The sequence below is a fragment of the Nematolebias whitei genome, chromosome 1 (assembly GCF_014905685.2).
Source record: "Nematolebias whitei isolate Nwh7 chromosome 1, NemWhi1, whole genome shotgun sequence".
Lineage (NCBI taxonomy): Eukaryota > Metazoa > Chordata > Actinopteri > Cyprinodontiformes > Rivulidae > Nematolebias > Nematolebias whitei.
In genome coordinates, this window is record NC_056498.1 from 78074470 (window position 1) to 78097816 (window position 23347).

Sequence of the window (23347 nt, forward strand, 5' to 3'; positions counted from 1 at the left end):
TCTCGAGCACCACACAGCGCTGCTCCTCCGCTTCTCTGCACATCACCTCCGTATCCGACAGCACGAGAGGCAACCCCGGTGAAAACTACGAGACTGACCGGAGAGACTGAGGCTGAAGTCATCACTGGTCCAGTTCTGCTCCAGTCTGGCTCCGGCACACCACAGCACGAGAGACGAAGAGGCTGAAGTTGTCCCTGGCCTGGTTCTGCTCCGGTCTGGTTCCAGCGGCGCTTCAAAAAATCAGAGCGTCTCCTCCAGGAGAACACAGCGATTCCATGGAGGTGGACCGTCCTTCGTTAAAAGTAACGGGCTGCTCACTGAGGCTGAGACCAGCTCTATTAAAGATCAAGTCCCCCACAGCCAACTCGGTTCGGTTCTGGTCCAGTTCGGGGGGGACACAGGTACACTTCCCCCACACCAATGAAGACACTATGAGGGCCAGTCCAGCAGAAAACCAGCGAAATACCACCCGGCGATTCTCGTCGGAACCAGGTAGAACCACAAAGGTCCAGATGTTTAGTTCGTTGGGGTCCAGAGAGAGAGAGAAAACACAGGACCTTCATGCGACGACTCCCCAGCTCGAGGGGTCACCTGGCCGGCAGGGTGCGCTCAGAGTGACCAGTGGGGTGGGAGCGGCTGGTCCTGGACCAAAATATTATATTTTTGGACGGTCCTTTCCAGCTCTCTGAGTCACTGAACTCCGAATTCGGGTGGAAGGGAGACCAACATTTGTCCAGTTCGAAAAACAGGTCAGTTTGATCATAAAAGACTATAGAGATGCCGGTTGGAGCTTCTGTCCATCAGCTTGCCGGAAGTGAATTCTAACTGTTTTTTGTTACATTTTCTTTTAAATACCATTTTATTTTCACTTTCTCAATGGGATTAACCTGTGTAAATAAAGGTTGAATGAATGAAGACTTGCTGAGGAGAAATGGGCTTGCAGAATCTGTTGACATAATAAAGGGCACAGTAGAAAGATGGAGCCCCTAATATTATGCTTTGCCATTAAAAATAAATGCAGTTTTCTAACCCAAGTCCCAACATCTTTAAACCACCCTGGCCAAAGAAACCAATGCTTAACCTTCTCCTGCAATTTCTGTACTCCTAAATGACCTCCATTAGGAACGTTATGCAGTTTTATTAAAACTTCAGATACCTTAGATTAAGGCAACACAACTTGTACCTGTGAGGCAGCATCTGAGTGTGCTGGAGCCATGTGCACAAGCCTAGACCCTTGTACTTCAGGCTGATCCCATATCCACACCTAGGGACAATTTTAGAGTTACCAATTAGCCTAGCATGCATGTTTTTGGTCTGTGGGAGGAAAACGGAGCACCTGGAGAAAACCCATGCATGCACGGAGAGAACATGCAAACTCCACCCAGAAAGGCCCCTGGACCGGGATTTGAACCGGAGACCTGCTCGCTGAGAGGCAGCAGCTCTACCAGTTGCACCACCGTGCTGCCCCCCTCAACAGTTTCATCTTTGGGACCCAGAAGAAGAGGACAGTGGAGTGCTGGACCTGTCCAATGCCAGTTCAGGGAAGTCCAGGTGGATGTTGGCAGCATCACTGGCCTGACAATATCCATCATATAGAGAGGCCCTCATCAAGGAAAGAACAGTGAAGTTCCCCTGTGAGGGACGATGGGGGGGGGGGGGGGGGGGGGAGGGGGTTTTTGGGTCGGCATTGTTTGCCAAAGGACTTTATCATCTGGAGAGGGTCGTCCTGTTTGCCAGCGAAAAATGCCAGCTTGGTCTAAACTTCATAGTATGGACATGTAAGGACTTGAGGGCGAGTCATTTTAGGTCAAAGTGGGGGAGTATGACGTACGTGGGCAAGACTCATCAGAAGAGGCTAACAAAGGACAGTTGTGTCAATCTGTAGAGGAGCAGCACCCATCTGTCCTTTGTTGTCTCCTCACCTACTCTGATAAATCTTGCCCAAGCACATCACACCTATCTCTCATAAAGCTCAGATTGGTGAACAGAGGCAACAGTTCCTGTATGCTTGTACCTCCTTCAGAATGGTCTCAGGTGTCTTGGTGGTCTCTCTTTGTTCTCCTTCTTCACAGTCACTCAGTTTGTCAGGACGAGCTGTCTTGATGATGGATTTACCAGAACTCCTGGAGAAGTTTAGGGCCTTAGAAATCCTTCTGTCTCCATCCTCTGACTTTACTTTTAACAATATTTTAATTGAGTTATGAGAGTCATTTTAAAAAGGGTGAATATTTACACAGTCACTTGTTTCAGATTGTATATTTGTATTTAATTGGTATTATATAGTGATTTCGAATTAACTTTGAAATTGAAGGACTTATTTTTATATATATATTTTTTTACATATGGCCATTATTATATGGCCATTATCATAAGGCAGTAATAGTATGTAAAAACACCCCAGTGGGTGAGTACTTTTTAAAGACACTGCAGTTTTTCACACTTCCTTCAACACCATGGTGCCTCTCACCATCCCGATCAGGGATGCTAATAGGACATTAAAGAAGCTGAACCTGTAAACCGCTAGAACGGACTGTTACCCTCTGACAGTATCGTCGGTCCAGGTCAGCAGTCCCCCATCTGAATCAAGCACAGAACGCTGCTTCCTTTTCCAAGTGGTTGAACTTGCTTTAGGTCTACCAGATGTCTGTTCCACAATCTCTGAATTCATCTCATTTCAGAGCACTTGTCTCCACAACCTGAAAAGTCACCGTTCTTGTGGCCAACGTGTACCTGTGATTTGCTACAGGAGTCCTCAGGGACTGACAAGTCCTAAAGGACTTGAACAGACCCTGATGATCAGAGCCCTCCCTTTGGGGCTTTGTTTGGCTTGTGTGTGAGTTGTTCTTCGTTCTGACAAGATTCTGAGTTTCTACATTCATTTTACATTTCATTGGATATCACTAGGCCCTCCAGCGTCTTCGTGAGTTTTCAGCTCCTCACACAAACCTGGCTTCACTCTTCCAGTCCAGACACAGACGTCGAGTTAACAGGCTTTACGACCAGGAGGACCGGAGGAGGACCGGTGGTGAAGAAGACCGGGGGTGTTTTGTTTATTGAGACAGCTGATGTTCCAACGCTTGATTTTAGTCTGACAGTTTATTTATTTAAATATCAGTGATTGTTAGTCCTTACAAAAATATATTCACGTTTTACAAACAACTTTTAGATTAATCTTCCTTTGTAACCTGCATCTCTGACATTCTCAAACTGAAACTGATCTAACAAGCTTTGAGATATTGCGATCAAAAATGGCTTAAAAACACTATTCTGTTTTTAATTTGCATTTGCCTGAAGTCACACGTCGTGTTTCTGAAGGAGATTTTGACAAATTTAATCAAAAATAATACATTATAATAAAAAACAGAACCACAGCAGGTGAAATGATCTGTGGTTAAAGTTAACAACAACAAAACAACTCAGCAAGAAAATAGATGACTTTAACTTTAAATACATCATCAGTTGTTTTTTTTTTTGTTTTGTTTTTTTACAGTCAAACTTATAAACAGAAAAAGATCAACAAATCCAAAAGCCTGGTTCTGTGATGGTCTGGGCTCGGGTCAGTGTTTATTCACTCGATCAGCTCTTCATCTGTTGTTTAAGGTGCGTGTATCGCATGAGGCTCCACCCTCTTTTCAGCAGATTTGCCTATGGCACCCTCAGGTGATCCGATGCAGCAAGAATCCTGTGAAACTGTTGTCCTTTGACTCCGCCCACTCCCCACTCCTCACCTCCAGTCTCACCTCCTCCCCTTCCCTTAGCAGCAGAAAGCTCATGCCACTAACAAGACCCGCCTCCGTCACTTCCTGTTGCAGCACAGACACAGAAGCTCCGCCCCTGTCTTGACCCCGCCTTAGGAGCACGTGGGCAGAGCCTGGCCTCAGGTCTAAGTTGAGGATGAACAGGTACATCCCGTCTACCGGAGCCATGAAGATGCCGGCATTGGAGTAGACCTGACCCTGATTCTGAGACGGTTGGAACAAGACGGCACCTCTGGAGAGCTTCAGAGGAGCTCCGCCCACAAACAGCAGAGAGACGTCTGATTGGTCGAATGATGCAAACACACCTGGAGAGAGAGAGAAAAAAGGTGTAAAACAGACATCCATCAAAGGAAAGAGACCAGACTCAGGAGAGGCATTGCGGTCAGCTGTAGACCCAGGAGCAAACTTTTTGAAGTTGGCGGTGGATAACAAGCTGGTTGCAGATTGGATTGGAATGGCGACTCAGGTAGACGATGATGACGATATGGAAATGAATGATTGGACTCAGGTGACTGGAAGAGGACAAGGAAGAGGAAAAAACAAGCCGAAAGTTTGGGCTGCAAATACAAAACGAACCTTAGATGAAATAAGTTCAGATGAAGGAACTAATGTTGAGAGCAAAAAATTGGTAAGAGAAGAGTTCAAGATAATTATAAAATTCAAAGAAGATGGAAATACACAATTAGGCCCCATAGAGGTGTCAAAAGATCTAAAAAAGAAAGTGGGGGAAATACATTTTGCTAAAATCCTTAGAGACGGGAATTTGTTGATAATAGTGAAAACAGAAGAGCAGAAAAATAAAGTAATGCATATTGATAAACTCTGTAAAAAGGAGGTAAGAGAAAAGAAAATAACGAGGGGAGTGATCACTGGGATCCCAATGGATGAAGACTTGGAAAAACTCATAAAGAATATTTCTGAATATGAAATTAACAAAGTGACAAGACTAACAAGAAACATTAATGGAGAACGAGTTCCAAGCATGTTGATAATGTTGGAGTTTAAAATGGAGAGACTCCCAGAAAGAATAAAAATAGGATTTCTAAGTTTTCCAGTCAGGCCGTTCATTCCCCCACCTGTCAGATGTTACAAGTGCCAAAGATATGAACACATAGCTGCAGTGTACAGAGGACAGCAAAGATGCCCAAGATGTGGAGGAAACCACAAATATGAAGACTGTGAAGAAAATCAAGACAAGTGCTGTAACTGTGGAGGACAGCACAGGGTGACATATGGGGGATGTGAGGTTAGAAAGAAGGCAGTGGAAATTCAACAGGTAAAAACAACCAACATCAGTTATGCAGAAGCAGTAAAAAAGGTGCAAGTACAGAAAGTTAGAATGGAAAATGTAAGAACCCAACAAGTAGTAACACCAAGTCAAACACAGATAGAACAAACAAAACCAGAGTCTGAAGTTACAGTAGAAAAGATCATGTTGTTCATTGCTTATGTTATCAACTGTACAGACCAAGTCAAACACAAAACTGAAAAAATCAAGATCATAGTGAAAGGAGCAGAAAGGTTTTTGGGGATAAAAGACATAACATGGGAACACATTAACAAGACACTTGGGGGAGATGGGAAAACGGGAACACCAGGGGAGAGAGCCGTATGATCATCTTACAGTGGAACGCCAGAAGTTTAACAGCAAACGGACAGGAATTTAAAGGGTTCATTAAAAACAGCACAAACAAACCAGATATAATATGCATCCAGGAAACATGGCTCAGTTCTAACCTAGATTTTGTAATCAAAGGATATACCAATATAAGGCGAGATAGAGAGGAGGGTAAGGGAGGGGGTTGTATTATTTTCATTAAAGAAGGAATTCAACACAGATTATCAACAAAAGGATCAAATTTAGAGTTTATAATAATTGAGACATGGACAAAAAATGGAAATATCAAAATCATAAATTATTACAACCCAGGTAAAAGATTGACAATAGAAACTCTGGATAATATTATTTCACATTTAGATGGGAAAGTAATTTGGTGTGGTGATTTTAATGGGCACAGTACATTATGGGATACTCATAATGATCACAATGGTTTAATAATTGAGGAGATTATGGATAATAAAAATCTAGTTTGTTTAAATGATGGAAGCAGCACAAGAATAAATATCACATCAGGAACAGAATCAGCAATAGATCTCACATTAGTTTCAGACTCACTGGCAGGAATCAGTTCATGGCAAGTTCTTAAAGACACCACAATAGGCCGTGATCACAATCCCATAATAACAAAACTGGATTTAGAAACACGACAATATGATACACGGGGAGCACATACATAGAATTTCACTAACGCTAATTGGGCAGCATTTTTGGGAACGAGTGACAGAGACATGGGGAAAATAGATTTAGACGTAGAAATGAATCAATTAAACATGTCCATTTGTTCATCTATTGTAGAAGCAGCAAACAAATCTATAAAGAAGAAAGGAGGGAAGAATAACAAAAAGATTGTTCCATGGTGGACAAAGGAGTGTGAAAAAGCAATTAAGATGAGAAATAAGGTGTTTAAAAAATTAAAAAAGAATCATAATTCTCAGAATCATATCGAATAGAAAAAACAACAAAGCATTGTAAGAAGAACCATAAAAAATACAAAACAAGAATATTGGAGGTGATTCTGTAGTTCAGTGGGGAGAGAAACGGAAATAGGTAAAGTTTGGTCGATGATTAAAAGAATGAATGGAGTGAGACAAGAGTATGGGTATCCAGTTTTGAGTGATGGAGAAGTAACGGCAGTTGAAAATAAGGAGAAAGCGGAAAAACTTCCGGCTGAATGGCGGTGAGATAAGGTGTGTTTGGGTGTGCTCCTACAGAATTAGCCTTTTCTCTGATTAATGCCTGGGCACTTTTTCCCGAGTCCGACAGCAAACAATAGCTAACTTACACACTTTACATAACCCTCCTATTTGGCCATTAAAATGCCACCAAAACCGACTAAAGGGGTAAGTTCGATCCACGCTCACCTGCGGCCTAATCCTCGTAGTGAAGCCTCGAGCTGTCCTGGATCACCTCCTCCGTCTGAGGGCGACGTCAGCAGCCTTAAGCAAGAAATACTTGTAGCTCTCCGAGAGGACCTTGCTGCTATAATTAAAGCAGAATTCCATGCTGTTCTGGGTGAAAGTCTCTCGTCGATTAATGCCGAGCTGTCCGCCTTCAAAAAGGAGCTATCGTCTGGGCTAGCAGCGGTGCAGGAGAGCTTCACGGGGCTAAAGCTAACGGTAACAGAGGTGGAGAAGTCCGTCTCCACCTGCACTGACGACATCGTGAACCTCCAGAAAACAGTTGACGTCCTTACTAAGACGGTGGCACAGTTGGAGGATAAGTGCGATGACCTGGAGTCCCGGTCTCGACGTCAGAACATCCGCATCATTGGTGTTCCGGAGGATGACCCATCAGCGGCGACAACGGCTGCGGTATCTCGGATGCTAAAGGAGGCCTTCGACCTCGAGGAGGAGCCGCTGCTGGACCGCGCTCATCGCATCCCAGCCCCCAAACCGAAAGCAGGCGAGCGGGCCCGTCCGATTGTAGCTAAGTTTCACTACCAAGCGGACTGTGTGAAAATCTTGGCCAAGGCGAGGGAGTTGCAGCGGGTCAAAGTGAACAGTACGAATATCTTCGTCTTCCCTGACTACACTGCCAAAACGGCCCGGGCGCGGGCGGCCTTCACGGAATGTCGTCGCAAGCTGCGGGACATCGAGGGGGTTCGGTTCGGCCTGCTCCACCCGGCCCGGCTGAAGATCACGTTTGAGGGTAACACGCGGGTGTTTACCTCTGCTGAGGAGGCGAAGATTTACATTGAGTCGATTACAAAATGAGCATTACAATTAATATGATCGGTCTCACACTCAGGAACGTCAGTATTATTAGTCATTATTATTATTCAGGTTTGAAAATAAGGAGAAAGCAGAAATGATGGCAAAAGCTTTTATTAAAATTCATAGTTCAAACCATATTAGTGACGAAGGGAAAAGAGGAAGAGAGAGAACCATAACAGAATATAGAAAATTATTAGAAGAAGAGGAAGGAGAAAAGGATTTATTAAATATACCATTTACCAAAACCGAATTAAACCGAGCACTTCAAAAATGTAAACTATCAGCACCAGGGAATGATCAGATTTGTTACATAATGATTAAACACCTCAGTGAAGCATCAAAAGATATTATTTTAGAATTATTCAATAGAGTCTGGCAAGAAGGAAAAATACCACAGTCTTGGAAAGAAGCAGTAATCATCCCAATACGAAAACCAGGAAAAGATCACACCAAACCAGAGAACTACAGACCGATAGCTTTAACATCTAACATCTGCAAAATTATGGAGAAAATGATAAATGAAAGAATAGCATATTATGTAGAAAAAAAAAGGTTATATGTCCAAATATCAAAGTGGTTTTAGAAAAGGAAGAAACACGATGGATCCAGTCTTGTGTCTGGAGCATGAGATCAGGAAAGCCCAGATTAATAAAGAAAGTGTGGTAGCTGTATTTTTTGACGTAGAGAAAGCGTATGACATGATGTGGAGAGAGGGACTACTTATAAAAATGAAAAAAATGGGAATCACAGGACGAATGTTTAAATGGATTAAAAATTTTCTATCAGACAGACAAATACAGGTGAGAATAGGACAAGATTACTCTGACAAATACTTCATAGAAAATGGGACACCACAGGGAAGCATAGTTAGCCCTCTGTTATTCTCTATAATGATCAACGACATGTTTGATGGTGTAGAAACAGGAATGGGAAGGTCTTTATTTGCAGATGATGGGGCTTTGTGGAAGAGAGGCAAAAATTTACAATTTATTATAAAAAAGGTACAGGAAGTAATAAAAACAGTTGAAAAATGGTCAAATAGATGGGGATTAAAATTTTCAGTAGAAAAGACAAAATCAATAATTTTCACAAGAAAAAACATACCTAATAATAATGAACTCAAGTTGTACGGGAAAGTAATTGAAAGAGAAAAACAGTTTAAATTTCTGGGCATCTGGTTTGATGAGAGACTAACATGGACAGTGCACATCCAAAAAGTTACTGACAAATGTAAAAAGATTCTAAACATCATGAGGTGTTTGACAGGGAAAGACTGGGGAGCAGACAGGAAAGCACAAAGGACCATCTACACAGGATTAATCAGATCAATAATAGACTATGGGAGTATCGTTTATAGTTCAGCTTCAGAAACAAATTTAGAAAAGTTAAACAGTATTCAATATCAGGCATTAAGGATTATTACCGGGGCATTCAAAACAACACATACAGGATCAATATTAGTAGAAATGGGAGAACCACCACTGAACATCAGAAGAGAACAATTAGCATTAAATTACTGGGCAAATCTGAAAGGACACGAACAAAACCATCCAACACAAGAAATATTAAAACCTTGCTGGGAGAAAGAAAAGAAACGCACAAAAAACTTTGGATGGACCATAAATCAAAAATCAGCAGAAAGTCAAGTAGATGATCTTAACGTCAGCCCAACAGTTCCACTTCCAAACATACATCCATGGTTATTCACAGACACAACAGTTGATTTAAAAATATTAGAACAAAATAGAAATGGATTGATTTCAAATACAGTTATTGAGCATGTAGTGAACTAAGCCTCAGGTCAAAACCTGACCCTGAGGATCTTCATGGGACAGAAACTGTTATTTCATTGATTTGAGTCCAGAAATACGAATTAAGCTCATCCAGAGACTTTCTAAGTGTGTCCTGCACTAATCAATTGAAAGAACACTCTCTTTTTATATTATCATTACTATTTTGGAATATCTTGATAATCAAAGTGTGTTTAGTTCAAACCATTTTAAATGATGAAGTGAACTACTCATTTTAAATCAACTGTGAAACAGTATTAATGATTTTTAATCCTCATTCAAAGTAGAAATCAAGTTAGATGTCTGTTACAAAGTAATTATGCATTTTTTGATCTTCTGTCTGAAATGAGAAGGAGTGATGTCGGTCAAAAGTCGGAGACAGTCGCAAACAAGTTTATTGGAACGAACTGTCATGTTTTTAAACCTATCAGACAGAAATAAGAAACTGCTGGCACCTGTGGTCTGTCATTTCGCCTAAACATTTCTCTGTCTGTTCCTAAAACATCTCACTGTTTTTCTGACTTGTAGTAACCTCTTACGTCACTAAAACCACACCCCTGTTGGTTCTTTCAACAAATCAGGACTTCTCAAATGAACCGGAAACAGAACTCTTTAAATGTCGACACTTCCTAGTTCCAGTCAGTTCTGAGAGCAGAACCGAACAGAAAGGTTCTGAGACATGAACCAGAGTTCTGAGAGCAGAGCCGAACAGGAAAAGTTCTGAGACATGAACCGGAGTTCTGGGAGAGAACAGAAGTTCTGAGTTCCTCTGAGTCTTCTCAGAGTCCCGTTAAGTTCTTCTGATACTGATGAAGTTCGGCTGGAGTTCCTGTAGGAGCCACGATGCCTCGCTGTGACTCCACCCGGTGAAAACTTCATAACTTCTGAGGAGGTTTGTTCTGTGGAACTAGTTCTCACGACTTCTGCCGAGTCGCAGCCGCCCTGAGGAGACGCTGAAAGGTAGCGTATCAAGGACCTCTTGACCGCCGCGGATTCATCCTCCGCCAAAGGTAAAGAGTTGCCATGAACTTCACTACCAGTGTACCGCGGGCGAACTGCGCTTCAAAGGAGCGTGTTGTTCTGGTCTACAGACATACATCTTCATCCATCTTTTTCATCTCTATTTAAACTACTTCATTTCCCATCTTTAAAACTCTTCTATCTTGCCAGTAATTAATCCAGATATTTTCAGAAATGTCTGTTGTATTTTAGTTGCAAGTGAGAAATCATGGCCGTATGATTTCTCATTGTAAAGCTCATTAATTAAGCTGTTATTGCGTTCAATCAGAATAATCAAGTGTACAATGTTGATGTTAAATTTTGATTCTGTTAATAAATGACCACACTCATTTTGATGGGTCAAAGAAAATTAACGTCTCATGTCACTGGTTTTTAGACCATCTCCCACACAGTATCTCTGTCACATATCTGTCAAGTAGCTCGAAAAAGAGAGAACCCGTCATTAAATAGTGATTGTAGTGAAGCTAACTGAAGCTAACCGACCCTATATCACTACAAGCACATCAATAAATATTATGGATATGTAAAAATATATAGACGCTTCAAAAAATACAGCAGGGCAAATAGGGGCAGCATTTATTGTACCAGAGTTTGGAGTTAAAGTAGGGAAGAGATTAAAACAACAAATTATCAGTATACACCGGAGAAATGGTCGCAATATTACTGGCAGTTCAATGGATAGAAGACAATCAACCACTCAGATCAGTCATATGCTCAGATTCCAGTTCATCAGTAATTAGTATAAAAAACAGTTGTTCAGAAAGCAGACCAGACATATTGACAGAAATACAGCAAACATTATTCAAAATTAATATGATGGGGTTAAAGGTTACATTTTTATGGATTCCAGCTCACATAGGGATAAGAGGAAATGAAATGGCAGATAAAATTGCAAAGGAGGCCACCAAACACAACTCAGTGGAAATAGAGGTAAAATTCAGTCGGGCAGAAATAAAAAGCATCACAAAACAGGGAATGAGGGAAAAATGGCAAAAGCAATGGGAAGAAGAAAGAAAAGGTCGATGGTTCTAGGGGCCGAGATGGTGTAGAGGCAGGGCAGCCGGCTTGGGACCCGAGAGTCCCAGGTTCGATCCCCAGTCACTGCACATCACGTGGCGTCTCTGGGCAGCACGTCTAATCCCCAAAATGTCCCCCGGGCGCTTTCAATAGCTGCCCACTGCACCACCTGGTGGTGGATGGGTTAAATGCAGAGCCTAATTTTGCCATTGTATGGAAACATACAGTGCTGACATTGTGATGACATTATTATTATTATTATAATTCAACGAAAAGTTGGAGAAATGAGAAGAGCTGAAAGAAACAGAAGGGAAGAAACTGTCATCTCAAGACTCAGATTTGGACACACAGGATTGAACAGGACCTTATTCATCATAGGGAAACATAACACGGGAAAATGTGACCATTGTGGGGAAGATGAGACCATACAACACGTGCTAATGATCTGCCAAAACTACCATCATGAAAGAAGACAAATGATTCAAAGACTCGATGCAATAAATGTCAGATTTGACCCTGTAGTGCTGCTCCAAGCAAATTCAAGTTCTGCAAGTACCAACATCTTGTTGAAATACCTGAAAAGGACTCAGTTGTTCGAGAGAATATGAGCGTTATTTATTCTTATGGATATAATTTATTTATTTTTTATTCTTTTTATTTTATTTATTTTTTATTTTTTGAGCAACATTCCAGTTGACAAACTAAAACAGCAGATGGCGGTAATGCTTCAAAATCTTGAATGCCAACCGCCAAAGAAAAACTAAGAAGAAGAAGAAGAGACCAGCTGTGCCATATGGTCTGGAGACAGAGACATAGACAAAAAGTCAGGAGACAGAACTGGAAGTTGCAGAAATGAAAATGTTGAGGTTAGTGACAAGGATGGTTAAGATAAGGATGAGATCATCAGAGGTACAGCACAGGTTGAACAACTAGGAGATAAAGTTAGAGAGACCAGACTGAGATGGTTTGGACATGTCCAGAGGAGGGACAGTGGGTATATTGGTAGAAGGATGTTAGAAATGCAGCTGTCAGGAAAAAGACAAAGAGGAGATATATGGATGCAGTTAGAGAGGACATGGAGGTAGTTGGAGTGAGGACAGAGTGAGATGGAGGAGGATGGCTTGCTGTGGAGACCCCTGAAGAGGGAACAGCTGAAAAAAGAAGAGTTAATGTGACTAACATGAAAACCTTTTGGACTCACCTGGCTCCTCCCTTCTGCTGCGGCTCTTTCTCCCTCCTCTTCCTCTTTTCTTCTTGTCTCTCTTCTTCATCAACTCCCACAGCTTGTCTAGATCCAGTGTCTCATGGGTTGCTGCCAGCAGGTCTGAATTACTGAACACATTCTTGAAGACTCTCAGGTGTTCCTGCAGCTCTTTCTTCAGCCACATGACCTCCTCCAGCAGCTGAACCTTTACTCCTGTGGGGGGCGCCTCCCTGTCGGTGGGAGAGTTGTTGCAGGAGCAGGGGTTCTCCTCCAGCTGGACCAGCCTCTGTTGCAACTCCTCTACCTTCTGCTCTAAGTTCCACAGGTCGCTGCCATCTCCAGCATGCTGCATCATCTCAGGGTGGAGGAACAGCGGCTGGTTCTGCACTAATGGCCCCCCTCGGCTGCTTCCTCTTAGTCCACCAGGTGGCCAGTCTGAGGGGAGGGAGGAGGAGGGCTGGTCAGCAGATGGCACCTCCTCTCTGTCTCCTGAGAAGAAAAGGAGTCAGAAATGAGTCCCTGCTGATGAGCCTGAATGTAGGGATGGCACCATCTTGTGGGCCTTCTCTGTCTGTGCACTCTTGTGTGTCTCATTTTATCCAATTAATTTCATCCTAGTCTCGTGCCAGTTGTTTGTGATCACGTCCTGTCTTGTCGTTGTATATAAGTCTGTCGGTTAGTCTTGTTCATTGTTGCGTCGTCATTGGGTTTTGCCTATCCTGTCCAGTCTAGTCTGATCCTGTCTGATCCCGTCCTGACCCTATTTTGTAAGTTTGCTGCCATGTCAGTCTTTTGATTTTTCATTCATTCAGCCTTTATTTATTAAAAGTAATTTAATTTATACGTCTGCCTCCTGAGTTTTGCCTGCTCAACTGGGTTCTCTCCTGTCCTGACCTGCCTGAAACCCTGACACTGAACTTCAGTTTGGATCTCATAAAGAAGTTCTGATGGGATTATGTTTAGGCTCCGCTCATTAACTGATTCTTCAAGACTGGATCAACGGCCCCTTTTCGTAGGAATCAGTGAACTGGTAGATGCCAGAATAACTTGTTTCCACCACTGCAGCCAGTTGACAGATGAAGATTATTGATTTGGACCGGTGTTGTAACAAGTTGGGTTTCAGAAGGAAACCATTGAAACCAGATTAAACCAATCAGAAATAAAGATTAGGCCTGATTGAATTTATGAAGCAGCAGCAGGTCTGAGTGGGTTTGAGACTTTCCCAGATCCATTTTCTTTGTAGGTCCTCATCTGTTGAAAATGAGTGAAAGAAAATAAATACATTTGTGGGCGGCTGTGGCTGAGTGGTTAGAGCAGTCGTCCTCCAATGCGAGAGTTGGGGATTCGAATCCACCAGCAGTCACATGCCGAAGTGTCCCTGGGCAAGACACTGAACCCCTCATAGCCTCTGATGTGTGTCCCATCAGTGTTTGAATGTGAGTTAAAGCACTGATTAGTCTCATTAGAGTGATTTGTTCAATTAGCTTTGTAGAGATGTAGAGTGCTGTATGAATGGGTAAATGAGGACACAGATTGTAGTGTAAAGCACTTTGAGTATCTTGAAATAAGATAGAAAGGCGCTATATAAGTACAGTCCATTTACCATTTAAATAAACAAATAAATACACTGCCTGGCCAAAAAAAGTCGCTGCCTGGATTTAAGCAAATCACTACAAGCCTCCTATTGGATAATTACTGCATGGGTGATTATCTTCCAGCTGCAACAAGTTATTTAACCCCAACTGGTGCAATGAATTGCTTCTCATTTCTTCAACAACCATGTTGAAAGACACATCGCGTGGTCGTGGAAAAGATGTCAGTCTGTTTGAGAAGGGTCAAATCATTGGCATCAAGCAGAGAAAACATCTAAGGAGATTCAAAAAAGTTAAATCTGGTCCTCTGGACATTCAAAAAAACAAAACAAAGCAAAAAAAAATATATAGAAACGTTTCGTCTCTCATCCAAGAGACTTCCTCAGTCTGAGGTGCTGTATTCAGCTTAGTCTCTTAAATAGCACCTTCTCAGAGTGGATCAACCAGTTTGCTGCTGACAACCAAAACCAGCTGATCACATGCTCAAGAAGGACAATCAGCCTAACAATGGATCATTAGCACACTGATGGCTGTTACTATTCACAGAGGGCTGAGTGATCCTAGCAATCACAGCATTGTAAGAGGGGGACAGTTGAACCCGGAGGCCTCCACCCCTGTTTAATGATGGATGATTTCTTTTCACAAAGATGGCCTCCTTTACTCCTCTCTCAAACCATCGTTCCTCTCTATCCATGATGTGCACATCTTCATCCCTGAAAGAGTGACCGCTGGCCTGGAGATGAGTGTAGGCCGCAGAATCCTGGCCTGATGATGTTGATCTTCTGTGCTGGGCCATCCTTTTGGCCAGTGGCTGTTTAGTTTCCCCGATGTAAGACTGATCCCAGCCCTCCTGACACTGAACAGCATACACAACATTACTCTGTTTGTGCTGGGGGACTGGATCTTTGGGATGAACCAGTCTTTGCCGTAATGTATTTTGGGGTTTAAAAGCCACTGGGACGTTATGTTTAGAAAATAAACGTCTCAGTTTCTCTGATACTCCCTCAACATATGGAATGACCACTGGTCTGGGTCTGGGTTCCTCCTTTTCACCTTATGGCTGACTGGAGTCCTGTTTGCATTTCTTCTCTGCTTTCAGGAAGGCCCAGTTAGGATATCCACATTGCTCTAGAACCTGTCTTGTGTGGGATTTTTTTCTTCTGCCTGGCTCCTGAGCTAGTGGGGACGCTGTCTGCTCTGTGATACAGAGTCCTGATGACTCCTAACTTGTGCTCCAAAGGGTGATGGGAGTCAAACTGCAAATACTGGTCTGTGTGAGTGGGTTTGTGGTACACCTCGGTTTGCAAATGTCCTCTATCAGAGACTGAGACCTCACAGTCCAAGAAAGCCAACTTGCCATTTTTTTCATCTTCTCGTGTGAACTTGATGTATTTATCCACAGAGTTGATGTGGTCAGTAAAATGTTGGACTTCCTGAGATTTAAGTTTAACCCAGGTGTCGTCAACATACCTGAACCAATGACTTGGTGGTGTCCCTGAAAAGGACGTCAAGGCTCTCTTTTCTACCTCCTCCATGTACAGGTTGGCAACAATAGGAGAAACTGGAGACCCCATAGCACACCATGTTTCTGCCTATAATATTGCTCCCCATATGTGAAGTAGGTTGACTGCAGGCACAGTTTCAAGAGTTGACACAGTTATTCTGTGGAAAGCGTGGTCCTGCTGCTCAGAGTGGTGTCTGATTTTAATTTTAAACTGACCACCTCTACTGCATCATCAACAGGAATGCACGTAAAGAGTGATGTGACATCAAAAGAGACCATTGTTTCATCAGTCTCCATGATGACATCCCTCACCTTATCCACAAAGTCCATGGTGTTCTGTATGTGGTGTTCTGAGATGCCAACTAAAAGGATGAGTACAGACGCCAGATATATGGAAACATTGTAAGTGACAGAGTTAATCATGCTAATGATTGGTCTTAAAGGTACACCTTGTTTGTGGATTTTAGGTAAACCATACAGACTAGGTGTGGCCTCCCCTGGGTACAGTCTGTGGTACAGAATACGGTCAATAGCCTTGTCCTGCTCCAAAATTTTCAGGCAATCTATTAACTTCTTCTTGTAACCACTTCCTGGATCTCTTTTCAGAGGTTCATAAGTGGTTAAGTCACTAAGGAGTGTCATAACTTTCTCATGATAGTCTTTCTGGTTCAAAATCACTGTGCACCTTCCTTTGTCTGCTGGGAGAATGATGATGTTTTTGTCCTTGCTGAGAGTGGTGAGTGCATCCCTCTCCTCTCTACTGATGTTGGAAGGTGGTGGTTTGGCATTGCTGAGGCAGGATGAAACTTTGATTCTGAGCTGTTCTGCTTCACCCTCTTTCATTTTGTTGTTGCGGATGGCTGATTCTGTGGCTGTGATCATCTCCACCAGAGGAATTCTACTTGGTGCAACCGCAAAGTTCACTCCCCTGGCAAGAATCTCTGTCTCCGGCTGGGTGAGCTGTCTGTCAGATAAATTTTTCACCCACTTTTCTGTCTCCCTGGCATGTAATTGTCTACTGGAGTGTTGTCCTACACTGAATGTGTTGTTATTGGAATAATGATGGTGTTGATGAGCTATTAGTACGTTAAACTTGCTTTGTTGTCGAGTCTTGGACTTGACATGCTGTGCTAAGCGTGCCTGATCTGTACAGTCCAACACTTGCTGATGTGTGGTCTGATCTAGACACGTTGTTAGTTGTTGTTTAATGTGCTCTTCTTTGGCCTTCAAGGCCTCAATAGTAAAATTGGTCTGTCGGATTTTTCTACCTGGATTATTGAGCATGCATCAAGATATCTAAGGAGATTGTAGAAACTACTAAATCTGGGTTAAGAATTGTCCAACACATTATTAAAAACTGGAAGGATAGTGGGGACCCATTGTCTTTGAGGAAGAAATGTGGCTGGAAAAAAATACTGAATGATCGTGATCGGCGGTCACTTAAATATTTGGTGAAATCAAATCGAAGAAAAACAACATTAGCACTCAGAGCTATGTTTAATAGTGAAAGTAAGAATATTTCCACACACACAATGTGAAGGGAACTCAAGGGGTTGGGACTGAACAGCTGTGTAGCCTTAAGAAAACCACTAATCAGTGAGGCTAACCAGGAAAACAAGGCTTCAATTTGTTAGGGAGCATAAAGATTGGACTCTAGAGCAATGGAAGGTGGTCATGTGGTCTGAGTCCAGATTGACCCGGTTCCAAAGTGATGGGTGCATCAGGGTGAGAAGAGAGGCAAGTGAAGTGATGCACCCATCATGCCTAGTGTCTGGTTATCAATGCAAAATCTTGGTGAAAAATTAATGCAACGCTTGATGAAAATACATCTTGTGACGTTGCAGAAGCTTATTGAAAGAATGTCACAGTGAATGCATGATGTAATCAAAGCTAAAGACGGTCCCACGAAATGTTAGTCTGTGCCATTTTTGGGGGGCCAGGCAGTGTAGTTTTTGCTTATTGGACTTTTTTTAAATACAAATTTTTTTCATTCAACCTTTATTTAGACAGGTAAATCCCATTTTTATTATGTATAATTTAAAATAAATTTGTATTTTTTACTCATCATGATGATTGTGTGTTTTCCTTTTCTCATTCAACACCCAGGCCTGCGTTAAGGGTCTTTTCCTCCTGCCCTCCCTTCACCTTCAGAGGCAACACAGAAATCTGTTCAGGCTCCTGGAGCAGCGTTCTTTGCTGCTCTTCATAGATGAATACACCAGACGGGTTCAGCGGACCACAGAATTTCTTTCCAGACTCACGCACCTGGTGCAAGATCAACGGAAGGAGTCCCACTTCAGGAAAAAACAATTTGCTGGACCGTTGTTAAATAAATTTGGCTCATTCATCCAAATTTGAGCTCTTTAAGGGTGCATTCACACTAGCCCTGTTTAGTCCACTTTAATCGAACTCTAGCTCGTTTTCCTAGAAAGTCCGGATCGTTTAGGGAGGTGTGAACGCACCATCGAACTCTGACACGGAACAAAAAGGCGAACTCTGTCCTGGGCTAAAACCTAGATCTCGGTCAGGTAGAAACAAACTCCAGCGCGGTTTGAGTACAGTGTGAATGTAAACAGACCGGACCGCTCCACATGGTAAACAAACAGCATTTCTCTGAACTTATATGGAGCCGTCAGCTGCCTTGTGTGGAAAACAATATTCTCCATGGTCTTCTGTCTCATCTTCTGCTCATGCTAAGTCCATTTTTGAAAAATGACAAAATATAACTCCTAAAACTGCTAAAACTTGATGCCACTTCGTTTTTATTTTTATTTACAGAAGAAGAAGAAGACGTGTCTTCAGATGTTTTTGTGTTGTTTCTTTCAGTAGTTCTTGGTGCAGCGCCCCCACAGGCGAGCAGGGGAACAGGTTGGTTCAACAGGTTGACTTGACTGCACAGTGCAGTGTGAATGCAAACTCACCAGCTCAAATGTAAACAAAAGCTCATGAATATTGGTCCCGAACCGAGTCTACCGGACTATCTGGTGTGAAAACAACCTAAGACTGATCAACAGTGACAGTGTGAAATAATGCAATTTTGCAGACACATCTATGGGTGTATGGCCACCAATCTGAGCATTTAATTGCATGGCCACCAATGAACATTTAGGAAAGATGCTGGGCACTGCTGGGCGTTGAACCCAGGATCTCCCGTTTACTAGACAGGCACTTTGACTAACTAAGCCACAGCACTTCTCTTCTGGGGTATTGGGTATTCTATACTGGCTTTCTTTAGTTAAGTATACTTGTTTATTTGTTGTAAGAATGAAGACCCAAGAATATACAAAGTAAGGCACACATGGTGTATTTTTCCATCTCAAGAGATCCATGTTATACATAGCAGAAACAGCAATTAACATTAAAAATACTCAGCCTAGATACTTTTGAAAAAAGGGCAAATTTTAAAATGTTCACTTGGAAGAAATAAGGGCACTCCTGGTGTTTGAACCCAAGATCTCCTGTTTATAAGGCAGACACTTTGGCCATCTAAGCTACAGCGCCTTATTTTTAAAGAATATTCCTAGATCAACAACCTACTATTTAGCATCTGCTCTGGCATGATTAAATGATTTTCTGTGTTTCTGGAATTCTAGCAAATTTTTGTTCATCGTGATGGCTCACTCATCCAAATTTGAGCTCTTTTAGACTGTTCAACGGTGACAGTGTGAAAGGCAGCAGTTTTGCTGACATATCTATGGGTGTATGACCACCAATCTGAGCATTTATTTGCTCAGCCACCAATGGACATTAAGAAAATATGCTGGGCACTGCTGGGAGTTGAACCCAGGATCTCCTGTTTACTAGACAGGCGCTCTGACCAACTAAGCCATAGCACCTGTAATACAAGTTATTGCGTATTCTATCCCGAGTTTCTCTAGATAAGTATACTTGTTATTTTGTAAGAATGAAGACACAAGTAGACTGTAAGGTGCACACTGTGTATTCTTTTCTCTCTAGAAAACCAAGTTCTCTTCTTACATTATAATATGTAATTTATATAATTGTCTTAATAGGTCTACTTTTAGAGAACTAAGTTCTCTAGAAGTCAAAGTAACAAGAGCATTGTTATAATTTGAACCCAGGATCTCCTGTTTACAAGACAGATGCTTTGACCATCTAAGCTACAGCGCCTCATTTTTGAACATTATACCTGTACTTAGACCTACTATTAAGCTTCTGCTCTGGCATGATTAAATTATTTTCTGTAACTCTAACAAGTTTGTGTTCATCTTGACATTTACTGGACTTTTTTTTTTAATGCAAATTTGGCTCTTCTAAATTTGAGCTTTTAGACTGTTCAACGGTGACAGTGTGAAAGACAGCAGTTTTGCAGACACATCTATGGGTGTATGGCCACCAATCTGAGCATTTATTTGCATGGCCACCAATGAACATTTAGGAAAGATGCTGGGCACTGCTGGGAGTTGAACCCAGGATCTCCCGTTTACTAGAAAGGCGCTTTGACCAACTACGTCACAGCACCTGTAAAGGATGTTATTTAGTATTCTATCCTGGGTTTTGCAGATAAGTATAATTGTTATTTTGTAAGAATGAAGACACAAGTAGACTGTAAGGTGCACACTGTGTATTCTTTTCTCTCTAGAGAACCAAGTTCTCGTCTTACGTTATAATATGTAATTGATATAATTGTCTTAATAGGTCTACTAATTTCTCTAGAAGTCAAAGTGACAAGAGCATTGCTATAATTTGAACCCAGGATCTCCAGTATACCTGACAGATGATTTGGCAATCTAAGCTACTACTAAGTGTTTCTGCCGGTGAATGAAGAAACCCTGACCAGGTAAACCCACCTGTCTCGTGGGGAAGCCTCAGCTGCTCCTGCAGATCCCTGAGTTGCTCCTTGAGAGCTGGCAAGGTGTGGGCCTCCTGATCCTGGGGCGTCCACTCCAGGAACTCCAGCACCTCCTCCCCCAGCAGGAGCTGCAGCACCTCACTGTGCCGGATGGCGTCCTCCAGCAGAGAGCGGAAGGAGGCGGAGAGGAGCTTCAGCTGCGCCTCCTGCTTTGTTTCCGACTCTTGCAGAGCTGAGATGGAGCCGCTTAGCTGGGTCATGCCAAGGTCCAGAGTCCTGGTTCTTTTCTTCTCCGAGACCAGAGTGTCCTCGACCTGCAGGGAGACAGCGTTAGTAAAACTGCGATGGTTTAAAACATTTTTATGTTTGAACCGATGAATACACTGCAGCTGCTCCGAAGGCCTGTTTGTCTCAATTTACAAATAAAACAATAAAAATGATAAGAGAACTAAACAGTCTTCTGATGTTTGACCAACACTTTATGTTTGTTAAGTTTATCAGAATTAAAATGTTTAAATTTCTGTCTTGATTTGTGTTTTTTGTCACGCTCAAATGCAGATGTTTTTAAATGCAGTCTATTGCTGTAAACTAGGCTGCAAATTAAAATTAATTGTTGTTTAAATAAAAACAAAGTCAAACTAAATAAACTCAAGTTATTTCAGGTCATCCTGAGAATAAAAGTTTGATCTTTTTATGTTCGTTACACATCAACTTTCACATTCAGGGTTTGTTTAAAATAATTTACTAATAATCCTGAAGTGCCTCAAACACTGAGATGAAAGCTCAATCCAGTCTTTATAAAAGAGTTCAAACAGACGGATTTGGGCTCATTTAATTAAAACTTTCTTCTCTTGGAGGCTTACTTTAATGTTTTTATATATTGTCTCTAATTATTTTGACAGTTTCCTACACAGAAGCTGACACCTGAAGATGTTTAGGGCATTTGAAACCGTGTCAACGTCTAAAACCATCTAAAAGTCGATGACCAGTAGCAGCTGAAGCAGGTTTTTGGGGTCCCACCTGCTGGATTTTGTGCTGCAGGGCCTCAACTGCTGGTTCCCAGTCACTGGTTTCACTCTCTTCGGCCCCTCCCCCCTCTCCGGTCTCTTCCAGAGCCAGTCTGTTTTCATTGGCTAGCTCAGTCAGGTTGGCCATGCCCCTCTCGAGGTGAGCGACAGCAGCTTTCAGAGCCCTGCAGTCCGAGGACAGGTTCTGCTGGTAGAGGACCGTGTACAGGTAGTCCACGTCCACGTCCATCTCCTGCAGCCGCTGCCCGTGCTGCGTCACGTTCCATGCCAGCTCCTCCACCTGCCGCTGCACCGACACCCTGGACTGCTCCACCTCCAGACCCGTCATCATGAACAGAACCTGGCTGGATCGAGCTGTCTCATTGATCTGCTTATCCAGAAGCTTCAGGTGCTGCATCAGCTGCTCAACGGCGCCAGATGCCGTTTCCACATCCTCCATCAGGCCGCCCACCTGCACAGAAACCAGGATTTAGTTCTCCACACATTTCAGCTCCAAAGAGAAGAAGAACGTCTTCAGTTCCTCAGATGAGAAGAAGATCTTCAACTTATCCCAGGAGAAGAACATCTTCAACTCCTAAGAGGAGAAGAAGAACATCTTCAGCTTGTCAGAGGAGAAGAACATATTCAGCTCCTCAGAGGAGAACATCTTCAGCTCCTCAGAGGGAAAGAACATCTTCAGCTCCTCAGAGGAGAAGAACTTCTTCATCTACTTGGAGATGAAGCTCTTGAATGAAGTTCAGCGGCTGTGATTTGAAATTCTCAGGTGACATGTTCTGGTTGGTCCAACCTTCACGGTGTTGTTGACCACCATGTTGTCAAGACGTGTGACGGCTTCCCAGAGTGCCACAGTCTCTGATGGAGCGTCAGGATGAAGCAGGGGGGTGGAGGGCAGCTGGTCCTCTGGTTTCTGGTCAGGGTTCTGATCCTGGTCCAGTTTCAGCTCAGTTAATGTTGCATTCATTGCCTGCAGACTGACCTGAGATCAGAGATGTGTGGTTAGTAGAAGCTCCTGCAAAGATGACAATATCTGAAGCAGATCTCTGACCTGCAGCTGCTTCTGATGATGCTTCAGGTTCAGGTTGACATCCATTCTGAAGTTGCTTAGGTTCTGGTGCAGCAGTGCTTGCTGAGACTGTAGCATGTTCTCCATGTTCCTGCGCTGATCCTCCATTTGGCTCCGGACAGTCCCAATTTGCTGAAAAACTTTGTCCAGTTGGTCCCCCTCTGACCCATCCCTCAGGTGGTTCTCCTTCAGATCGGCCACATCCTGGACCAGAACCTTCACCTGCCGGCTCAGGTGCTCCAGAGAGTGGTTGAAGCCCTCCAGGACCGGCTGCAGCTGAGACATAAGCAGGACCACCATGTCGGGGACGGGGAGGACGGGGTGGATGGGGTGGACGGGGTGGATGGGGTGGACGTCTGGATGAGGGGAGAGCATGTGATCTACAAAGTCCAACACAATAAGAGAGTTTAGGAAGACTGACTCGCTCCACCACTCAACACAAATAATGTGAATAAAGTAAATAACAACACAAAGACTTAAAAAACAATAATTTTATTAACAAGGGAACACATTAACATATGTTCAAAATACTACTTAAAATTATCAGGTCGACTTGGGGCAGCAACACATCGGTTTAAAGATGATCTAACTCCATGTTCCTCTGAGAAAAGACCCTTCAGCTTCTACCTTCAGTCCAGGGTCCAGGACCAGAGGAAACCAGTTCTTGGAGGATTTGGAGGACCAGAGGAGACCAGTTGCTGGAGGCTTTGGAGGACCAGAGGAG

The 23347-nt window shown here is 42.8% G+C and overlaps 1 protein-coding gene and 1 non-coding gene across 2 annotated transcripts in view; both read right to left on the reverse strand.

Moving 5' to 3' along the window:
- Window positions 1-3596: 3596 nt before the first annotated feature.
- mmrn2a (multimerin 2a) overlaps window positions 3597-23347 on the reverse strand; it is a 41345-nt gene continuing 21594 nt past the window's right edge. The window contains exons 4-9 of the mRNA XM_037698151.1: window positions 22606-23003; window positions 22348-22524; window positions 21553-22011; window positions 20531-20846; window positions 12621-13112; window positions 3597-4063 (exon numbers count right to left, since the gene is read on the reverse strand). Coding sequence (XP_037554079.1) covers window positions 3657-4063; window positions 12621-13112; window positions 20531-20846; window positions 21553-22011; window positions 22348-22524; window positions 22606-23003 — 2249 coding nt within the window. The 3' untranslated portion in view covers window positions 3597-3656. The remainder of the gene's footprint in view (window positions 4064-12620; window positions 13113-20530; window positions 20847-21552; window positions 22012-22347; window positions 22525-22605; window positions 23004-23347) is intronic.
- On the reverse strand, window positions 19482-19555 carry trnat-agu. Its single transcript has one exon. It is a non-coding gene; the product is annotated as a tRNA-Thr (tRNA).